This window comes from Pecten maximus, chromosome 4 (assembly GCF_902652985.1).
Source record: "Pecten maximus chromosome 4, xPecMax1.1, whole genome shotgun sequence".
In the NCBI taxonomy this organism is placed as follows: domain Eukaryota; kingdom Metazoa; phylum Mollusca; class Bivalvia; order Pectinida; family Pectinidae; genus Pecten; species Pecten maximus.
The window spans coordinates 41,549,746-41,570,756 of record NC_047018.1 but is presented as its reverse complement, the minus strand read 5'-3'; the positions used below and the strand labels follow the sequence as shown (position 1 = coordinate 41,570,756).

Here is a 21,011-nt window from a genome sequence, read left to right as displayed (position 1 = left end):
TCCTTCTGACTGAAGAGTCGTGGTCAAACAATTCATTTCATCTCTCCATTGTGCAATGTTTGTTTGTAAAATCTTATAATTGGTTTAGTCATCTTATTTGAATTCAGAAAGTTGTGTTGTACTGAAGGTCTACTGAAAGTATAACATTCTGACTCACTCCACATATAGCATTAAGATTCAACCGGATGAATCAGCAATGATCCCTGTTTGATGAGCAATTATGAATTGTAAAATAAGAAATTATAAAATATGTAAAATTTTGAAATCAATCTTTAATAATAACGGCTTAAATATGCATGTAAATACCCATGTTATAGCACTTAATACAATAATGGCTTCCAAATAATAGCATCAGTCCACACTATTTACAAAAAAAAAAAACAATCAAGTTCTTCTGGCACAATCTAAATACAGATTTATTTTGGAACACATTCGGTCACATATACAATCCATTCTTCACTCAAAGCACTTAAATAAAAACACCAATCATTCTGATATCATATCCATTTCAACTATACACACACATACAATATCTTTTCTATCCAGAATTCCTTCAAACTTTCTGCAGGATTTAATAGCACTGTCATTAAAAAGTGTATATTTTGTTGTGTTGCAGCTGTAGATTATTTATTGGTATTCTTTTCAGGAAATTGTAATACTTTATCAATAATGCCAAAGTCTTTAGCAGTCTCTGCATCCATGAATTTATGTCTCTGCATGGCTTCCTCTGAAAAGGAAGATAAAACAGTAAGACAAATTTACAAATAGACCAGGTTATACATTGAAACCTGACTTTACTGACCACTGACTTTAATGACATCCTGTAATATACAGTGAAACCTGACTTTAATGACCGCTGACTTTAACGACATCCTGTAATATACAGTGAAACCTGACTTTACTGACCACTGACTTTAATGACATCCTGTAATATACAGCGATATCTGACGTTACTGACCACTGACTTTAATGACATCCTGTAATATACAGTGAAACCTGACTTTACTGACCACTGACTTTAATGACATCCTGTAATATACAGTGAAACCTGACTTTACTGACCACTGACTTTAATGACATCCTGAAATATACAGCGATATCTGACGTTACTGACCACTGACTTTAATGACATCCTGTAATATACAGTGAAACCTGACTTTACTGACCACTGACTTTAATGACATCCTGTAATATACAGTGAAACCTGACTTTACTGACCACTGACTTTAATGACATCCTGTAATATACAGCGATATCTGACGTTACTGACCATTGACTTTAATGACATCCTGTAATGTACAGTGAAACATGACTTTACTGACCACTGACTTTAATGACATCCTGTAATATACAGTGAAACCTGACTTTAATGACCACTGACTTTAACAACATCCTATAATATACAGTGAAACCTGACTTTACTGACCACTGACTTTAATGACATCCTGTAATATACAGAGAAACCTGACTTTACTGACCACTGACTTTAATGACATCCTGTAATGTACAGTGAAACATGACTTTACTGACCACTGACTTTAATGACATCCTGTAATATACAGTGAAACCTGACTTTAATGACCACTGACTTTAACAACATCCTGTAATATACAGTGAAACCTGACTTTGTTGACCACTGATTTTTATGACATCCTGTAATATACAGTAAAACCTAACTTTACTGACCACTGACTTTAATGACATCCTGTAATATACAGAGAAACCTGACTTTACTGACCACTGACTTTAATGACATCCTGTAATATACAGTGAAACCTTACTTTACTGACACCTGACTTTAACAACATCCTGTAATATACAACGAAACCTGACTCTACTGACCACTGACTTTAATGACATCCTGTAATATACAGCGATACCTGACTTTACCGACCACTGACTTTAATGACATCCTGTAATATACAGCGATACCTGACTTTACTGACACCTGACTTTAATGACATCCTGTAATATACAGTGAAACCTGACTTTACTGACACCTGACTTTAATGACATCCTTTAATATACAGTGAAACCTGACTTTACTGACACCTGACTTTAATGACATCCTGTAATAAACAGTAAAACCTGACTTTATTGACACCTGACTTTAATCACATCCTGTAATATACAGTGAAACCTGACTTTACTGACACCTGACTTTAATGACATCCTGTAATATACAGTGAAACCTGACTTTACTGACACCTGACTTTAATGACATCCTGTAATATACAGTAAAACCTGACTTTACTGACACCTGACTTTACTGACATCCTGTAATATACAGTGAAACCTGACTTTACTGACACCTGACTTTAATGACATCCTGTAATATACAGTGAAACCTGACTTTACTGACACCTGACTTTAATGACATCCTGTAATATACAGTAAAACCGGACTTTACTGACCACTGACTTTAATGACATCCTGTAATATACAGTGAAACCTGACGTTACTGACCACTGACTTTAATGACATCCTGAAATATACAGCGAAACCGGACTTTACTGACCACTGACTTTAATGACATCCTGTAATATACAGTGAAACCTGACTTTACTGACCACTGACTTTAATGACATCCTGTAATATACAGTAAAACCTAACTTTACTGACCACTGACTTTAATGACATCCTGTAATATACAGTAAAACCTGACTTTACTGACCACTGACTTTAACAACATCCTATAATATACAGTGAAACTTGACGTTGGTAGGTTACTGACCACTGATTTTAATGACATCCTGTATCATTTGACCATATCCATCGTAATGGAGACATGCTCCACTGTCATTGTCAACACCTGACATTATACCGAAACACTGACTCAGTCACACAGTGTGGCAATAAAGTCAGGTTTCACTTTACAAGAAATATAAGTAAGCCTCTAAAATATCATTGGCATTGGAGGGACATATATTTTTCTTCTTTTATTGGTACTATAGAGGTACTTTTTAAGACAATTTATAGCATAACCTTTTCCTTAGATATCCATATGTATAGTAGTTGAAATTACTGAATAGCCCCAGCATGATTTATTAACAATTTATGGGAAATACCAACCAATTTCTTCTAGACTTCTCCCTGTTTGCTTGGCATAGATATTGTTTACTTGATTTAAGATCCTAGAGATTTCTTCTGCTTGAATTTCAACATCTGATGCTTGTCCCTACAAACAATACAACAGCCAACAATTAAAATATTCCAACATCAAACAGAAATACAACAATCACTTATTTTCCGAAATGGAATGTATCAATATTGCAACCGGAACTTTAGACTTTGCCTCAGTTTTACAATAATTTCTGGAGTAACGGATTAAATTTTTTCCATTAGAAACAATTAGGAAAAAATTTCAAAGTAAGCAAACATCTTTATTAAATTACGCTTTCCTTCACTCTGCAATATTATCAGATGGAAATAAAAAAAAAAAAGACAACTTTAATTGATTTTTGTCATTTTCAAGAATTGGCTTGGGAAAAAAAAAAATTCCTTCTTTAATAAACCAAACTTAACAAAACTTACACTTAGCCCACTGACAGGTTGCGTGAGTGTGATTCTGGAATGAGGCAGTGCATGTCTCATCCCTGCTGTTCCTGCTGACAGAAGTAAAGACCCCATGTCGGTAGCCTGTCCCACACACCAGGTGGCTATTGGGTTTCCGACAAACTGCATTGTGTCATATATACCTAGTGTTGAAGACACTCGTCCACCTACATGAAATAAGATTGATTAAAAATAAATCATTTTATGCAGTGTACCATGTCATTTGATGATACAAAGTCTATTAAACAATTCCTGGAGAGTATATACATAATTTGTTGAGAAAGTCTTATTATTAAGTCTATATCGATGTGAATGAAAACAACAAATTACAATAAGTTCACAATTCAATGATATATTCATAAATATTTCAGGAATACTAGTTCATGCTACATGTACCAAAGAAAGTTTTACATTCTAGAGGATTTGGTTATGCATTCAGTTAGCGTATAAAGTAGGATGTTTAAAAAAAATTTGATAAACTTCAAACAGTGGACCCGCGATAATCCGGACGCCGATAGTCCGGAAAACTCACAGTCCGGACGGAAATGCACGGGAACGGATTTCCGTAACGTTATTTGTACTCACCAGTCCGGAAATTCAGATTCCGATTCCGGGAGCCCATTTTGGGAACGGAACGTACTTTTCATTAGTAAATTTCCCTCAATAATCCGGACGATTTTGTCACCGTGTCGACAGCTGTACAGAATATCGCTTGACACTGTGCGTAGTCATAGCGACCGCTGCCAGGTCATAGCCCCGGGTGTTTACCTGTGTTACAATGTGTAGCTTTTGTTTTTATAACGGTACATTGCTGTTTCTCTACGACCTAATTGTTATAGAATTTATGCACAAACATTCAGTTCAATTTATGATCGGTAATTAACATTATTAACACTTGTATTGGGTAAACACGGATATCGGCATTGTAACACCACACCGTTAACGTTACGTGAAACGACGACTCATTAAAAGTTGCATGTTATTAATTACATACACATTTACGTATTAAGCAGTGATCACAAGAACTGGGTTGATAACACACAAATTAGTCAATAGTCTTCTGATACTTAACTAAGCGTCACATTGTTAAGAGAATACGGGTTGAATAATTATCAGACATCTTGGGTAGTTCTCGCTGGTGTCGCGTACTTTTAAATAGATAGCTTGGGGTTTCTGGTACGTAAAAATCATAAAAAAAACATAGACTGACGGTAAGTTGTAAAATCTGGGTATTTTATTTAAGGTATTTAACGATTGTAATTTCTACTTGTTTGTGAACCTCTGGGACGTGACACATGTGTGTTGTTTGTAGGTCACATATGCCCGCTATAAATAAAACAGCTTTCACTTTACATGTTCTTTTAAAAACAGTTTATTTTTTACTTTCTACAAAACAAAACAAAAAGAATCATATCAGAAACATAAGTATAGTTATTGTTAAAAAGTCTGACAATTAGACGTGTTTATGAAACGTCCCGGATTGTATATAATCAAGGGAGATAACTCTTACACGACAATTTTTTTGACCTGGTACACGAAATTCGGCAGTCCGGAAAACTCGTAATCCGGACGGTTTGGACTGGGAACGAAGGTGTTCGGATTATCGAGGGTCCACTGTATATGTTTTTGTAGTAATTAAGATCACAAGCAAATGGCAATATACATACAATAAAGATTTGAGTCTGGGCTATTTCATAGAGATTTACCTCCACAGTTGATGTACATATGGATTGTTTGTTTGGTATTAGCAGCTTGTAAGTGTAAGATCTGGGCTATAACACTCCCTGCTATCTCGTCTGATATCTGTAAAACAAAAGACAAATTATTGTGTTACCAAATAATATCCAAAAGACACTGGTAAATGACGATTTTAATGAACATACACAATGTACATCATGCAAAGGTCATAGATATTTTTTTGTAATATCAAAATAAATATCAATGAAAAAATTACAATTTCAATCCCATAAATCTGGAAACACGGCCACAGACTAAATATGGATACACTACAGCTATATGCATGTACCAAAAATTAGCAAAAATATAGAAACAATGACAAAGGCAAAACAGCTGCAACTTTTTAGAAATGGTATTGCATACCCTACAGGCAAATGCTAAAGTGTTATAGAAAATTAAAGGACAATTTGCATTGTACAATGTGTCATCAGAATTATCTCCCTTGTCTGTTTGAGTACACGGTATGTGCAGGGTAAAATATATGAAAATGCATTACCTTATGTATAAATCATAATTGTCTGTGTTGGTTGCTTTTAATTTATTATATAGTCATGTCGATCAGTATTGATTGTACAGTATTTAATAGGGGTAGAAATAAGGAACAGTGTCAGCTGGCCAAAAGGGTCAGAATAAAATCTACTACTGGTACAGGGAACTTTATACTTGGGTCATGTATGCATCTCGATGAGGTAGTGAATCATGTACCAAAACCTTCTTTTGGTCACTTTGACCTGTTTTTTTTTTTTACTTTTGACCTACTTAAAGAAAACTTATACGGGGCTCCATATACCTACACTATAATGGTTATTATGTGGATTCCACCTGTCAAATCACCAACATTGGAAAGCTAACCAACCTGTTTGCTGTGTGGATTGGAGTTGGGCAAGGCTGCATGATTTTGGTAAAAATTGTTTTGCAGCACTCAAAGTGCCGCCTATTTTAGTGGACATGGTGCCTTAAAATTCACCATTGACCACCAGTTATTGACCTATAAGGCACCTGTATGGCCACTAAAAAATTGTGTAAAGCGATTTTGGTTAATCTTTCAAAATTTCAGTCAATGTTGAAATGATGTTCACAATTGAAAAAGTTACAGAGAGATGATATACTGAATTAAAAAACTAACAGATTTTTTTTTAAGTTTAGACAACTTGGTCAGGCGACCAACTTTTCCAATTGGTGCCTAGATTTTATGACTTGGTAGCCAAATATGCCAGCTGGTAAAAAGATCCACTTTGAGCCCTGTTTTGATGGACATTGACAATTATGAAGAAAATTTATTGACACTGACAATTATGAGGAAAAACAACAAGACAGGCATATAATTAGTGGAGGTTCTCCAAGCTATTCAAGGAACCTTGATTTCTCAGATGACATTGTCCTGTCACACGGACAACAGTTTGCACAGACCAATTAATTAATAATAATAAAGTGAACAGGAATTTCTGAGGAGGCAGGGGAGACTGCATGGTCAGCACAACAAAAAGATGATGGAGGTGTTGGAGGGTGAAAGACAATCAAGACCTTTAACTTTAACATGAAGGAATAAAGGAAACAAGAGTTTTATCTACCTCGGAGGTGTATATGTAGTATTCAAGGACAGCAGTGCGAATGAGGATGTCAAGAGACATAATCACATACATGATATCAAAGCCAGGATCGTATACAACACCCTGCGACCAGTCTGGACCTTAAGAGCTTGACAACCCACAGGAAAATTCGTATCTTTGACACCAATGTCAAACCTCTCCGACTATTTGGGTCAGAGACATGGCGACAACCTCAGACCTTAATTTGCCAACCAATTTCTGCAGCACATCCTCAATATCAAAATGGCCAGAGAAAATCTGCAATAATGACATGTGACCGAGAACCAATCAGAACCCCATAAGCCATAATGCAAAAGCATAAATGTAGTTGATTCACAGAAGCTGAAATAATGTCGGCCCAAGTGATACCCAAAATCGAGCTCCCTGCAGTGGTGTGATTACAGCACTATAATCCAAAAGGAGTTTTAAAAAAGGAATAAGCCAAATAAGTGATATTCAGTATATACTGTAGCTGTGTATCAAAAGTATCAAAAGCAGGTCACTCTGACCTACATTTTCACCTTTGACCAACATCAATGGTCAAATATCCTGTTCTGTGTGCAGGACTTTTTCTGAGGGCTTTTTGGGGCCAGCTGTTAATTGGCCCCATTCCCAATGGAATTATTTCATATTCAAGCAAAATTCCCAAAATATGCAGTTAATTCATGAAAAAAAAAATCTTTCTCATTTAACCAATTTTCTCCCCAAAATGAGAAAAAAAACCAATCCCAAACCATTGAGAAAAAGCCCTAGTGTAAAAGGGAAATCCGGTTCAATTCATGAAATATCATCGATAATTAAAGCTTTGATACTGACATATATTATAGTAAAAGATCCATGTTGAAAATAGCATGCGATGTAGTTAATTTTGAAAATAAAACTTTGATGTAAATGCAGGTTTAACTGCAATTCGGTTATTGATGTTTATTTTGATTATAAAATGAAAATTATCAATGCTACTCGTGAAATACGAATCATAAGATTAGTTGACATTGTATAGATTATTACGGAAGCGTATTAGGGCCACATCAAAACTTGTTCTATTTTTATTTTTTACACTTTAATGTGTAAATTATACACTTTAATGTGTAAATTTTACACTTTAATCTGTAAATTATCAACTTTAATGTGTAAATTATACACTTTAATGTGTAAATTATACACTTTAATGTGTAAATTTTACAGTTTAATCTGTAAATTTTACACTTTAATCTGTAAATTTTACACTTTAATCTGTAAATTATACACTTTAATGTCCATTGCCTTCCAAAAGATTATGGAGAAGAAACCACTCGGTGATAAAACATTCATATTGAGATTAATAGATTGAAGTGTAAAATTTACAGATTAAAGTGTATATGAATAATTTCTCAAATGGTCCTGTTATTATTGTGACCTTGGTCTTTGGATGAGCTGATTTTGAGGTCCTGTAGAGAGAAACTATGGGTACTGATCATGGTGCATGTATACAGAATACAGAAAGGGCTCAGCTTGAAGCAGCTAGAATAATAACTGGTCTACCATCTTATACAAGAAAAGAATTTTTATATTTTGAAACATCTTTGGAACCGCTTTCAGAAAGAAGAGCTAAAAGAAATCTTCAATTACTTTATAAAATAAAAAATAATATGACTCCAAGTTATCTATCTAACTTATTACCTCCTTCAGTGGGCAATAATAACCCTTACCCTTTAAGAAATAAGGACAATTTCAGAATTCCAAATTACAGACTCTCTTCTACAATAAACTCCTTCTTTCCCTCTACTTTAAGAAACTGGAACAATTTAGACGACAATGTTAAATCCCTTTCAAATTCTCTTTCTTCTTTCAAACTAGCTCTCTCTCAACCTATTTCTACTAGTCTGCCTTGCTACTATAATTATGGTGAAAGAAAATTTAATATAATACATACAAAATTAAGATATAAGTGTAGTTCTCTTAAGGATGATCTTTTTCGTGTAAATTTGGCAGAGGACTCTATTTGTGTAAACTGTGGTAACATTTGTGAAAATGTGTATCATTTCTTTTTTGAATGTCCAATATATGCTACTGCTCGTGCTGAAATGTTCCAATATTTTAATGATTTAAATATACATGTAAATTTAAATTTGTTATTATATGGTAATGAAAACTTGGCTTTGGAAGTGAATAGTTATGTATTTGGATATGTGCAGTCTTTCACAAAGTCCAGCAGAAGATTTTGAATATATATACTTGTATCTTTTTATTATGTAAATGTACATTGTATGTTAAATTATCAATTTTTCCTCCTAAATGTTACATGATTTACTATATATTATACCTATGTCATTACTTGTAAATATTAACATGTTGAGTGGAGAAGGCTTCATAAGTTGTAATAACTTGTGCCTAATCCTATTGTTCTTGTTTAGACAATAAAATATGTTTAAAGTCATACAGAATTGTACTCACAGGGGACATGATGCAAATTATTCTTTGTTGGAGTAGGTGGCTATAGATGTTGGTTACTGGCTGATTTTCCTCAACATGATAGCCACCATTGTTGTAGATTCTTTTCCTCTGTGTATGGTGGATACATCTTGTTGGAATTTTCCTGGGCACCAAGCGCATGCATCTCTGTAAAAATTAATAACATTTTTAAAATGTTTTTGAAAATATTATAACTTCCCAAATTTGAATCATCTTATTTACATTTAAAATATATATATAAAAAAAAAAACATGATGCAATAGGCTTATATCAAGTTGTCATGAAACACATTCAGTATCATATTTTCCAAAATATATTATCTAATCAATTTAGTTTTATCTTATCAGGCATCATAAAACTTAGAATTTCGTAGTTATTGCACATTTTACAATGTTGGAAATTGTGGAAACTGATGTTACACTGTATATATATATAGCCAGCTGGTAGTACTGGTACATTCCGAAAGGATCTGACTGGAACTGATAATGTGCGATATATTTCTCAACCTGTGTCGCTTTTATTAACCAGTTACCGTGGAATGGACAGCTTATCAATAACATGAGTTTCTGTGAAATTTGTAGTTTACACGCGTTAAACTAAACAACAAGAACAATCCCTTGCACTTGGCCTACCTGCAGCAAAGTCATTTTCTTTTCTGAAGATTCTGAAGGGTCGCGTCAAATTCTGCTTCCGGGCAAATGCTAAATTAAGAAACGGAATGAACAGTTTTTCCGGAGTTGAATATATGTATTTTCTTCGGTTTATTATTTCATACGGTAAAATATCTTAACATGTTCGATTTTTGAATGATAATTTTCCAAGGTTTAAATTCAATTTAATTTAAATGCGGTATTTTCTAAATACATATATTTATATATATATATTATTTAAGGATTTCTGCTCGGACATTATTCTACTTCCGCTGTGAAAAATCATGGCCGATCATTGAGGACAACAAAACGTCAGGAGACCAATTGCTTTATTTTCTAACAAATATATGACGGATTACAATGGCAGCCAACATTCGGAAAGATACTTTCGTTTTATCTGAGTAAGTTATTGCTATGCAATAGTATTTGTCACTGTTGTTGGTGTCAAACATACAATGATCATCGGAAGACATTACCGTTGCTAAGGAAGCAGCAGGTGCCCTTTCTCAGTTTCTATCTAATTAGAGATGTTTAGCACACTAATGCGTCAAAGATTGGTTATGATATAATATATATAGATCTAGATTTATTATGTCATAATCGGTTTTTGACTACAATAAGCGTATTAAACATCTTTGATCAAGCCATTCTCTTTAAATATTGATTTATGTATAGATATTTATATATAATTATATAAAAATAAACACAATATTAAAATCATATTTCACTTTTTGTAGAAAATAAAACAAGTAAACGCTGTTCTGAATATTGCTTGGGGACAGTTTGTCTTTTGCATGTATAGGTATGCATACAAAAAAACTGCATTTAATGTACATTGGTATAAACAAAAACAAAAATTTGAGGGGGAAAACAAGCAAACAAAAGCTTTAAGTACTACATTATGTCAGAAGTATGGAATAAAAAGATTAAAGTCAGTCTTTCAATGTATAAATTTAAGCTTATATAATTACAAATGACAGGAGAACTGAACAGATTTTGACTATATAATTAATAAACGAAGATTATGTAAATTACATTGCTAAGTTTGGTACAAAGTATAGATTTCCAGAATTTTATTTTCATTAAATATATTAATTTCATTGACAGTAAATTATTGAAGATGATTAATTTGATGATATTTATGTGTCTTTTCAGCCAAAAAAGTACAGATACCATGTCAGGAATAGACAAGCAAAATGTGATGAGATTACGCATCAACAGAATAGCTCTGGTCCAGGAGCTGAAGATTGATCACATTATTGGACCTCTCATAGAACACAATGTAATAAATAACACGGACCAGAGAAAGATTTCACATGGAACTACACATGCAGACAAAGCTCGTATACTCATAGACTTACTGCCCTCAAAAACTAATGTCCCTGATTGGTACAATATATTCCGTGATGCTATGATGAATCCAGATGCTGGTCCAGAAGTAAGGAAGAGATATCGTTCTCTGGTGGAATTTCTTGACAACACCGTGATACACCGTCCAACCTCTCAAACTACAAAATTTAGTGAGACCATGGACAAAAGGAGATTGCCTCATTACAATCCAGTACCACCCATTATAAAGGACAACAAGGGCAGGTCTAAGCCCCAAAATGTCCTCAACCTTGATGAGGAAAGACAAGGGGCACCTCCAGACCAGGAAATGGAAAAACAGGCCAAGGATATGGTCCCAGAGAGAGGAGACAAATTAACTCCCTGGAATCAAGACAACCAGGACTCCATGACACTCATCAAGGGTTTTTTCCAGCAGTGGGTTCCTACTCCAGATAACTTCAGGTCACTACTGCAGGTAGGAAACATCAATTGGAATAAGTTCACCTGCCAATTCATGTAACCTTGCAAGATACTAGCAGCTTATAATTCCTATTGATTCAGCAAAGGATAATTTATTTTTAGAATGTTGTTCTAGTAAGCCAGGAGTCCTATGGTTCAATCCTTTGTAAAGAAATTAATTGACCTTTGTATAATATGTATGATTGTTTTAATTGACAATTAAATATTTTATGTTTGGAGTTACTCAATTGCACAGTAGAAACATCAGTTTGTACTGCATTTTATTTCAGTCCTAGTATATATTTCCATTCTTGTGTCTTGATTTAATTAATACAAAGGCAAAGACTATAAGCAATAGCATTTATACCTTGCTAATGTTTGGGTGATAGTATTTAATCATGTAATTCTTTATTAACAGGTTCCTGAAGAGCATTTCCAAGCTCTCCAAGGGTCAAATCATCCTGATGACAAGGCACAACTAGCTTTAGAGACAAAAGCTTTAGAAAAAATCAGAAAGTTGGAACTAGTTGCAGTACTGGGACGGAGAAAGCAGCTTCCACAAGGCTTTGAACTCTGCATGTGTGATGTTGTACATGAGATTTTATTTGACTCGGAAAACTACCACCTTTATTTCAAATATTTTAGGAACCTACAAGAATCTGAAGTGCATTTGCTCAGTGACATTGTGGATTCTTATTCTTCTATAATGCAAGCACTGGATCCGTCGAAATCAACAGATGACACGAAACAGGCGATCAAACTAGGTTTCCATTTGATAGACTTTCTTGCTGAGTTTGGATACTTCAAGGAAGCAGAGCTCATCATGGCTGTTCTGCTAGTTGTTCTCAACCAGACGGACAACATGGAAACTTGGATGACCAAGTACAAAGGTTTTGTGAAGCTCATGCGATTACGGAACATGAATTACGATTTCAGTGGAGCGTACAATGCCTACTCCATGGCGACTGAGATGACGTGGAAAATCGACATGATGTCATTTGGAAAGGACCTAGTACCAAAGGCAGAGCTTTATAACGAAGTCTGTCAGATGATGTTGGAGCGTGGATCTATAAATGGTGCCTTTGGTTGGGCACAGAAGGCCTTAAAGGTAAAAAGCATAACACTTCTCATAATTTCAAAAAAAAAACCATCATTATAGTTCATAACTTTAAGTTTAAACATGTATGAATTGAATTTTATCAAGCAAAAATTGTATGAATTTTATTCTATTCCTTGCTAAAATTAACAGTATTTAAAACTTTTAAAACTGAATATTTATTCTTCTTATACAGCAATTTAAAAAAGGTTTTGTAACACATACATGTACATTGTTGGCTGCAACAATATGTCATTGTTAAGTTCTTGAATACATATTACTTTGTGACAACTTTCCAGCAAGTTTGCCACAAATTTTCTGAAAATAAGCGTCTTTATTCATCAAAGAATTATTTGAGAATATTTTCAAATTGTTTTAATGCTCTTTTTTATGCATACATATTTGGTTTTTGATATGTTGCATGGAAATTTGAAAAACAATTGTTTTCATAAATCAAAGGTCATTTTGAGACAGGGTCTCCTTGTAGTAGTTAGTGACTACCTCACAAAACAACATATGGGAGGCCTGCCGAGTCATTAGTTAGAGTAATGTGTCTTGCCAGAGGATACAACCACGAGAGTACAGATTGGCCCGTTTCTCAGTTTCCTTACAAACACAAACTGACACATGTAGGGAGTGTCAAACCTCGCGCCTCTGATCTTCACCTGAGGTTACGTGGCCGGCACTCTGACTGACTGAACCATTGTATCGCCCTTCTTGATTCTTGGGAAATTGTAACACTAAATCCAAGATTGGAATGTGTCTATTATATTTCTCTGGAATATGAAGGAAAATTATTTAAACCTTTTAGAAGTTAAACAGCAATTTGTATTATTTTGGTAGGAGGTTCAGGAGACTGACTCTGTCAATGTGATCAACATCCTTTGTACAGCAGTGATCTCCTACTGCTCCAAGTGGCAGGTGAAGAGAGCCGAAACGTTGGCTATACATGCTGTTCAACAGGCCAGGTGAGTCAGTAAGGGCTTCTAAAGTAACTTGTTAGGGTGTTGAACCTTTTTAATTTGAACCCTATGTATTCCTTCGCCTTGCAGGTAAACTTATGTTTTAATTTGTTGCTGATTTCAAAAAGAAAAATGTTGTCCAGGCAAATTTGATTCCCTATCAGATATGATGATGAGACACTCAGAAAGTTATCTTTTTCACACACATGGCTATTGTATGCAATATGTTGACTGACATTACCACACTTTGGAAGGACAATTTTAACAGCAGTATGAATTTTGAAATTGGAACATGTTACATAATTTAAAAGACCAAATTTACATTAGATATGTAGAACCAATAAAGATGTTAGGATGTTGTGCACCAAGATTCCAATTATAAAGCCACCAGCTTAAGCTGCAGATTGTTTTTAAATATGTCCTGATCATTCAATGACACTTTTATTTGTTTTAGATCCATGTTTGGACCCAGACATCCTTTGTACCTGAAGGCACTCCTTGCTTTCTGTCACTTCTCAAATGAGTTTAAACAGGACCAGGCTGGTCTAGATGTTGCTATGGTAAATATTTCTTTTTTATGTCATTTAATAACTTAAAATGAGTCAACCAGGAGCTTGGTGAGTTAGCAGCTAGAATCTCATCTACAAAAGCAGACTAAAATTATAGCTCAAAGAGATTGATGTCCAGATTGACGTTTTTATTGACCAATACAAATGGCAATCCTCCATACTCCAGGGACTACACTCCCTTTTGCTCTCTTCACCCCTGGAATTTGTCATGGCAAAATTGAGGCTCAGTCACAACCATCTTGTGGATAAAAACAAAAAAGAATACTTTGATCCTTTGATGTGTAACGAACAGACCTTACCTAAGGTCGCCATTCCGTTTAATTAATTGACTTTGAATGTGGTTTTCCAACCTCTGTAATCTCCAAAAGAAATGCGTCAATTTTGGGATTTGTCAGGTTTTTTTTCCCCCGACACCAATCATATAGCTGTTGTGTACATTCAGTTTTGCCAAGACATATCTCTTGGATACATAAAACTTAAGTTAATGTAGTTGCTGTATCAAGAATGACAGTTGGTGCTTTGAAGCATAACCCTCAATTATAAGCTTGATAATATGTTACATTATGTGTAGATGGGGATTCAAATGTTGTTTTAATTGGCAATTAATCCATTGTTGAAACTGATAAACCTTAATAATACTGTTGACTAAGACCTTTCAATGAAATTAATGTACCAAAGAAATCCATTTGAACAACAAGTAGGAATTCCCACCAGATGCAGGATTTAAAAGAGAAAAAAAATAGCATGTAAAAAGATTTTTTTTGATATATTAGCAAACCCAAAATATTATAAATCTGGAAATGAAACTATCAAAATGTAAAGAGGTTTATGTCCCAGCATGCAATGAAATAACATTTGATAATGAATTGCCCAACCAAGAGCCTGTAGGAGTAGGGGAAAACCAACCTTGAATGAAATTTTAGTTTTATTATATGTTGAGTGTCATTGACCCGTTACATATAGTGAAAGTTTTAGCATTAAATTTTGGAAAGAGCTTACTTGTGAACCACTTTTATCTACATGTAGCTTACGTTTTTTTTAAATTGATGATTCTGTAAAAATGAAGAATGGGATTTATTACATTTTTACCAGTGAAATATCAAAAATATTTATTCTATAAAAGTGATATTTTTCACTAGTGCACGAGTAAATGTAAAATGTAAAAGTAAATGTTATCCTCTTCCAGCATGCACTAGAGGTGGCCCAGAAGATCTATGGCTGTGACATGATCATGACCGCCCTCGCTCACCGTGCCGTGTGTAAGGCCATGCTTGTCCTACAGAAGTTTGATGAATTCAACTATGATGAACATGCTAATGAGGGTCTGAGGAAGGCAAGGATTCTACTGCGGGATAATCACCCTATGTTGTACCTCTTCCTCCATACAGCAGGTAATGTTAGAACTATAGCTGTTAGTCATATTAATCTGCATTGATCATTTGGGGCCTCTTAATAGGGTTGTGTTAATTTTTTCCAGATATCGTGAATATCATAATTGAGAAATTTTCTTGGGTGTTTAACACATATCCCCAAATATCCTCATATCATTAAAAAAAAGCTTATGAAATTAAGGAGTGATGAAAATAAATTGGAAATTGTCAGACGATGAAAAAAAATATGAAATGTGCGTATACATATGCTATTGACACCTGCATTACCTATAGACTAATAATTACTCAATAATTTATTTTCCATACATTCTTTTGTTTAAAATCATTTCTCTGGTCCAAATATAGCCACATCTCTCCAGTGGAAAGCCCTTCATTCCTCAAAGGATATGATGAATGCGACCTTGACATTAGCCGAGACGGAGGCCAAGATTGCCATCGATATAGTTGAGGAGTACTATGGTAGCATCAGTGTGAGATCTGCCCAGATGTATTCTCTACTTGGACAGATCTACTCCAAGATGGACAGGTATGCTGCATAAAAATGTACCCAGGTTGTTTACACTTTTACTTTCTAGAGTAGTTTGTTTAAATTACTGTATCTATCTACAAATAATCCCTTGTCCAGAAATAAGCTCCTGTTCATTTTTCCAGAATCATCAAATTTGCATTAAATGCTGAATTTTACACAAGGGGAGAGGGCTTATTTGAAGATAAATACCGTAATGAAATTGCAGTTTCTTTTATCAAAATTATTCCACAATCAGAGATTTAAGCAGGGAAAAAATTCAATTCAATTAGAAAGTTAGAAATTAAATCCTATATTCCGCACGCCAGGCTTTGAGTTTGATTATTCTTGCTAGGGGGCCACTGTGGGCAAGTGGTTAAGGTGTCCTGACACTTTATCACTATATTCCTCCACTTCTGAGTTGCGAGTTTGAAACCCACTGGTACTGACCTTAGGCCGGTAGTTATTCTTCAGGTACTCTTGCTTTCCTCAAACTCCAAAACCTGGCACATCCTTAAATGACCCTGGCTGTTAATAGAGCATTAAACAAAATAACAAAATCATTCTTGCTAGTTTGTAAGCATGTGCTTATGGGAGAAATTAAGAAGAAGAGATTAGAGTAGACATAGCAGTGATTTTTGGGGGTGGATGCAAATACAATTTAGTGTCTTTACATATTACACAATATTCACAATCGTTGCTATCTAATGATGTTTTGTAGACTACAGGATGCTGAGAAGATGCTGTACAAGAGTGCTATGAGCTTCAAGTTGTGCCTCAGTCCTAACAGCAACTTCAGACTTCTGGCAATGGCTACCCTCGGTACTTTCTACAAGATCTTTGACAAGCCAAAGGAAGCTATCCTCATGTTCAATGATGTCATCACCAATTTAGGTATTTATGACGAAAAAAGACTAATTAAATTAACAAACACAAGCAAAGAAATCATTTGAGAAGGAGAATATTGGGCCCAAAATATTTCCAGAATACACATTTTAGTTTTCAGTAATTATTTTTACAAAGAAGGACGACTTGAAGTTATTTTCCATCTTATATTGTGTGAGCCATTTTAGCTTTTATTTCCAAAATCAAAATAATCTTAGAAAAGATTTCTCTTCAAAATATCAACCTCTTAAATTACAACTCAAAACAATTCCTATGGGAGCTATCTTATTTTACATCCAATCTACATTTTTATAACACACAGTTTATTCACCGATTCAGGCCAGGATTGATATTCAAATGGAATATATGGAAATATAGAAAGTTGATTTTAACAGTTTTAAAAACTTGCCTTTACTTTCATAAAAAAGTATTGCATTACATACCCTGAGTGCCCATACCAGCAACTTAAATCAGTGTTGGGAGAATATATATTGTTTTTTACTCTATCAAAATTACTTTCTGTTGGGGCTCCTTTAGATAAACTTAATTCATTTATATTTTATTTTGCAGAACCTTGTGGAGTATATTTGAAGTGGGTTCATGTATGCTTTGAGCACCTGGTGAGCACACTTCAGTCCATCAGCCTTAACAAGGAGGCTGACGAGGTTCAGATAAAGCTGTCGCAGTGGTTACGCGACCACCCTGTATACGACCGTGTGATTACTGTGGAAGATCTGCAGGAGAAAGCACAACCTTTTCATCGATTCCAGGAAGATTTCAACATTTGGGAGAAACGCACCAAGAAGCTTCTGGATGCAGTGTTGAAAAAAAACGATTGAACAAAAAGTCTCAGGAAACTTTTTAACTGCCTGTGATAAATCATCTCTTATATAAAAAGATTTTTTTATCAGCCAAATATATATAGAATATTTTTTCTAGTAAGAAAAGATATTTACTGTCTGGAATTTACTGTACATAATGTTCTGTTTTGTGGTAATTATTTTGTTTTAAGAAATTCTCAAAATTAAAAAAAAAATTCTTAAAAAAATAAAAATCCATACTAAGTGTCAAGCATGTAGTTTTATATAAACTGACAAAACCTGATATTCTTTCAAATGTATTATGATCATCAGATCAGATTGGAACTTAGTGAAATATAATTTTCCACTGCCGTTTTGGAGCTGAAAGTGTCAAATGAAACCACATGTACTGTATACTTACATCTGTGATTCGTGTTGAAGTTTATTGTAGGACATTACCGAACTTTGGGTCTCAAACGAGTGTTTATGAGTATGTACGATGTGGATCAACGCTACATGTACAGACAGTTATGGGTTTTGTAGGTCGTTACGCAGGTGTGATGCCTGTGTGGGATAAAATCATTAAAAGCTATATACAATATAGATGTATGAACTAGTAAGCACATCTATCCCTTATAAATGCACCACTACCTGTTTCTCTGGTATATAGTTGAATTATGTAAGGAATGGCATGATCATTATCAAGCTGTGTGACAATTACCAGATAGAAAAATGAAAAAATAAATCCATATATTTTTTAAATGAAAATATGTGAAAGTGTAAAATGTGGTTGATGTAATTATTAAGAAATTGTATTGTTTGAAAAATAATTGTATGTTGTTAAAGAAAAGCCTAAGCATTTAAAATGTTTTTTTTTTCTTCACTTGTTTAACAGCATATGTATTGTCCATTGTAAAAAAAATAACCTTTGAAATGCATTCATTTGAAATTCAGCAGAATTAATAGTTTATAACATAAGATTTATAAGATTACAATCACAAAATTCTCGTACCTATTTACTTTACACTAACAATGTATGTGATAACATGTAAGTAAAACTCTTGGTATTTTTATATGAATGTATATTATATATTGTCTGTGTTATTTGTTTGACATTCTTTTGTTTAAGTGTATATTTTCTTGAATATATTGCTAACTTTTTACCTTTACATGTATATGCGTACAATGTCCATTTATATGCCTCTTATACATCAAATGTCCAGAAATTTCGTCTTTATTTTTATAAAATATTTTACCATCACACATTTTTGTTGCCCATGTTCTCTCCCTACTTTTAGATTTCTTTATGCAAAATCGAAATTTTCATTTTACTTAATTTACATATTTGTGTGTGAAATTTTAATGTGTCTTTGTTCTTGTTTGAAAGCACAATATTATGTTGTTGAGTTTGTCTCTTTACAACACATTTTCCCCCCATGTAAAAGTGTCACCACAATAGATAGGTTAAGAACTGCATGATAGATAATCTTTCAGCTAAAATATTTATACAACATGTTACTAAATTGTCTTTTTTTATTGTTGTCAGCATTATCAAATCTCAAAAACCTGACCCTTTTAGAGTAGTATGTATTTCCTTAAACATGGATTAAAATTAAGTTTCGCATCAGTTATTGTGAATAAAAATGTGACTGAACTTTTTTTATTTGAAAGGTATGATAGTGAACTGCAGAAATTCAAACTTTACAGAAAAGCTAAAAAAAAAAAAAAAAAAAAATACTGGTCTACCCATGCAGCAATACTCAAAATTAAATGGAAAAGGCGAACAAAAAAAATTTAATAAGAGGTATCTATATGTGAAAATTTTTATCTTAAATTAATGTTTCCTAGGTAGAAAATACAAAAGAAGACTAATAAGTATGCATTGAATTTAGTGTCATTTTATCTGTTTTTTTTTTTCAGAATTATTAACTTGAGATAAGAATATAAAAGAAAAAAGAGCTTTAGATTAACATAAAATGTCAATGGCTTTGTATGCCATCTGTATCAATCACAGTATTACATACACACAGAGCTAATGATTTGACAGTATTACATGTAATGGAGTTTATATGTCATTGTATGTTGTTTTGCATAATATACATACAAGCAAATATTAAAGTTGGGTTTTTTGCTGTACCGTATAGTGTATATAATTATATTGAAACTATGTACATGTACATGTATATACAATTTTCTATATATTTGATACAAACCTAATTATTTGATGGTAAAATGAGAAATATACATGTAAATTATTAACTACATCTATGTATTACATTAACAGAAGTGTTATTATACTATATCTACTGGGCCTGTGCACATGAACACATTAAATTTGGTAAAAGTTCTTTAAATGTTTAGTTTGCATTTATCATAATTCTTCTACTTTACTTTCATCAGACTTCCTGTTTTTTGCACACTATCTGAATAAAATTCCGTCATTTAAAACAAGAGTTGGTTTTATTATGTCACTGCCACCTTCAAATAAAGAGAGACATATTGTATATAAAGGATAATTTGTCATGGCCATACCTTCTAAATTATTGAAGATTGGTTGATAAACTTGCGGCATCTGAACCAAACGACAACATGCAGTGCATTGCTGTTAGATCACAATGACCTTGACCACGATGCCAAAGGTCAAGTAAGTGCAAATTTTCCGAACACTTCTTGACAGGGCCATAACTTTTCAGCCATTGAAGACATTTGATGAAATTTGGAGAATGCTTGCATCATGAACGCCAATGTGCACTGTCTTGAGGTTATTGCTACCCTGACCTCAAGGTAAAAGGTCAAATAAGTGCAAATTGGAATAAGTGCAAATTTCCCAATAACTTCTTGTCAGGGCCATAATTTCCAAACCATTGAGGATATGTTGGTGGAACTTGGAGAATACTTGCATTGCTTAAAGCTGAGATTAGTACATATGTCACTGTGACCTTGACCTCAAGGTCAAACAAGTGCAGTTTTTCAGCAATTTCTTGTCCGGCAAAACTTTCTATGCTTTTGAAAATATGTTGATATAACTGGTAG

General features: G+C 33.8%; 2 protein-coding genes across 2 annotated transcripts; one reads left to right on the top strand and one right to left on the bottom strand.

Moving 5' to 3' along the window:
* Window positions 1-252: 252 nt before the first annotated feature.
* LOC117326117 (ATP-dependent Clp protease proteolytic subunit-like) lies at window positions 253-10,038 on the bottom strand. The gene is made up of 6 exons (XM_033882742.1): window positions 9,965-10,038; window positions 9,315-9,479; window positions 5,262-5,358; window positions 3,535-3,722; window positions 3,073-3,178; window positions 253-727 (listed from the first exon to the last, which is right to left on the bottom strand). The coding sequence occupies exons 1-6, from the start codon at window positions 9,977-9,979 to the stop codon at window positions 624-626; spliced, it is 675 nt and encodes a 224-aa protein (XP_033738633.1). The 5' UTR covers window positions 9,980-10,038; the 3' UTR covers window positions 253-623.
* A 212-nt stretch (window positions 10,039-10,250) lies between these two features.
* Window positions 10,251-19,725, top strand: LOC117326116 (amyloid protein-binding protein 2-like). The gene is made up of 9 exons (XM_033882740.1): window positions 10,251-10,383; window positions 11,138-11,786; window positions 12,189-12,878; window positions 13,710-13,834; window positions 14,283-14,388; window positions 15,584-15,788; window positions 16,134-16,314; window positions 17,015-17,187; window positions 17,749-19,725. Exons 1-9 carry the CDS (start codon window positions 10,343-10,345, stop codon window positions 18,015-18,017), a joined length of 2,439 nt encoding a protein of 812 aa, XP_033738631.1. The 5' UTR covers window positions 10,251-10,342; the 3' UTR covers window positions 18,018-19,725.
* The last annotated feature ends 1,286 nt before the right edge of the window (window positions 19,726-21,011 follow it).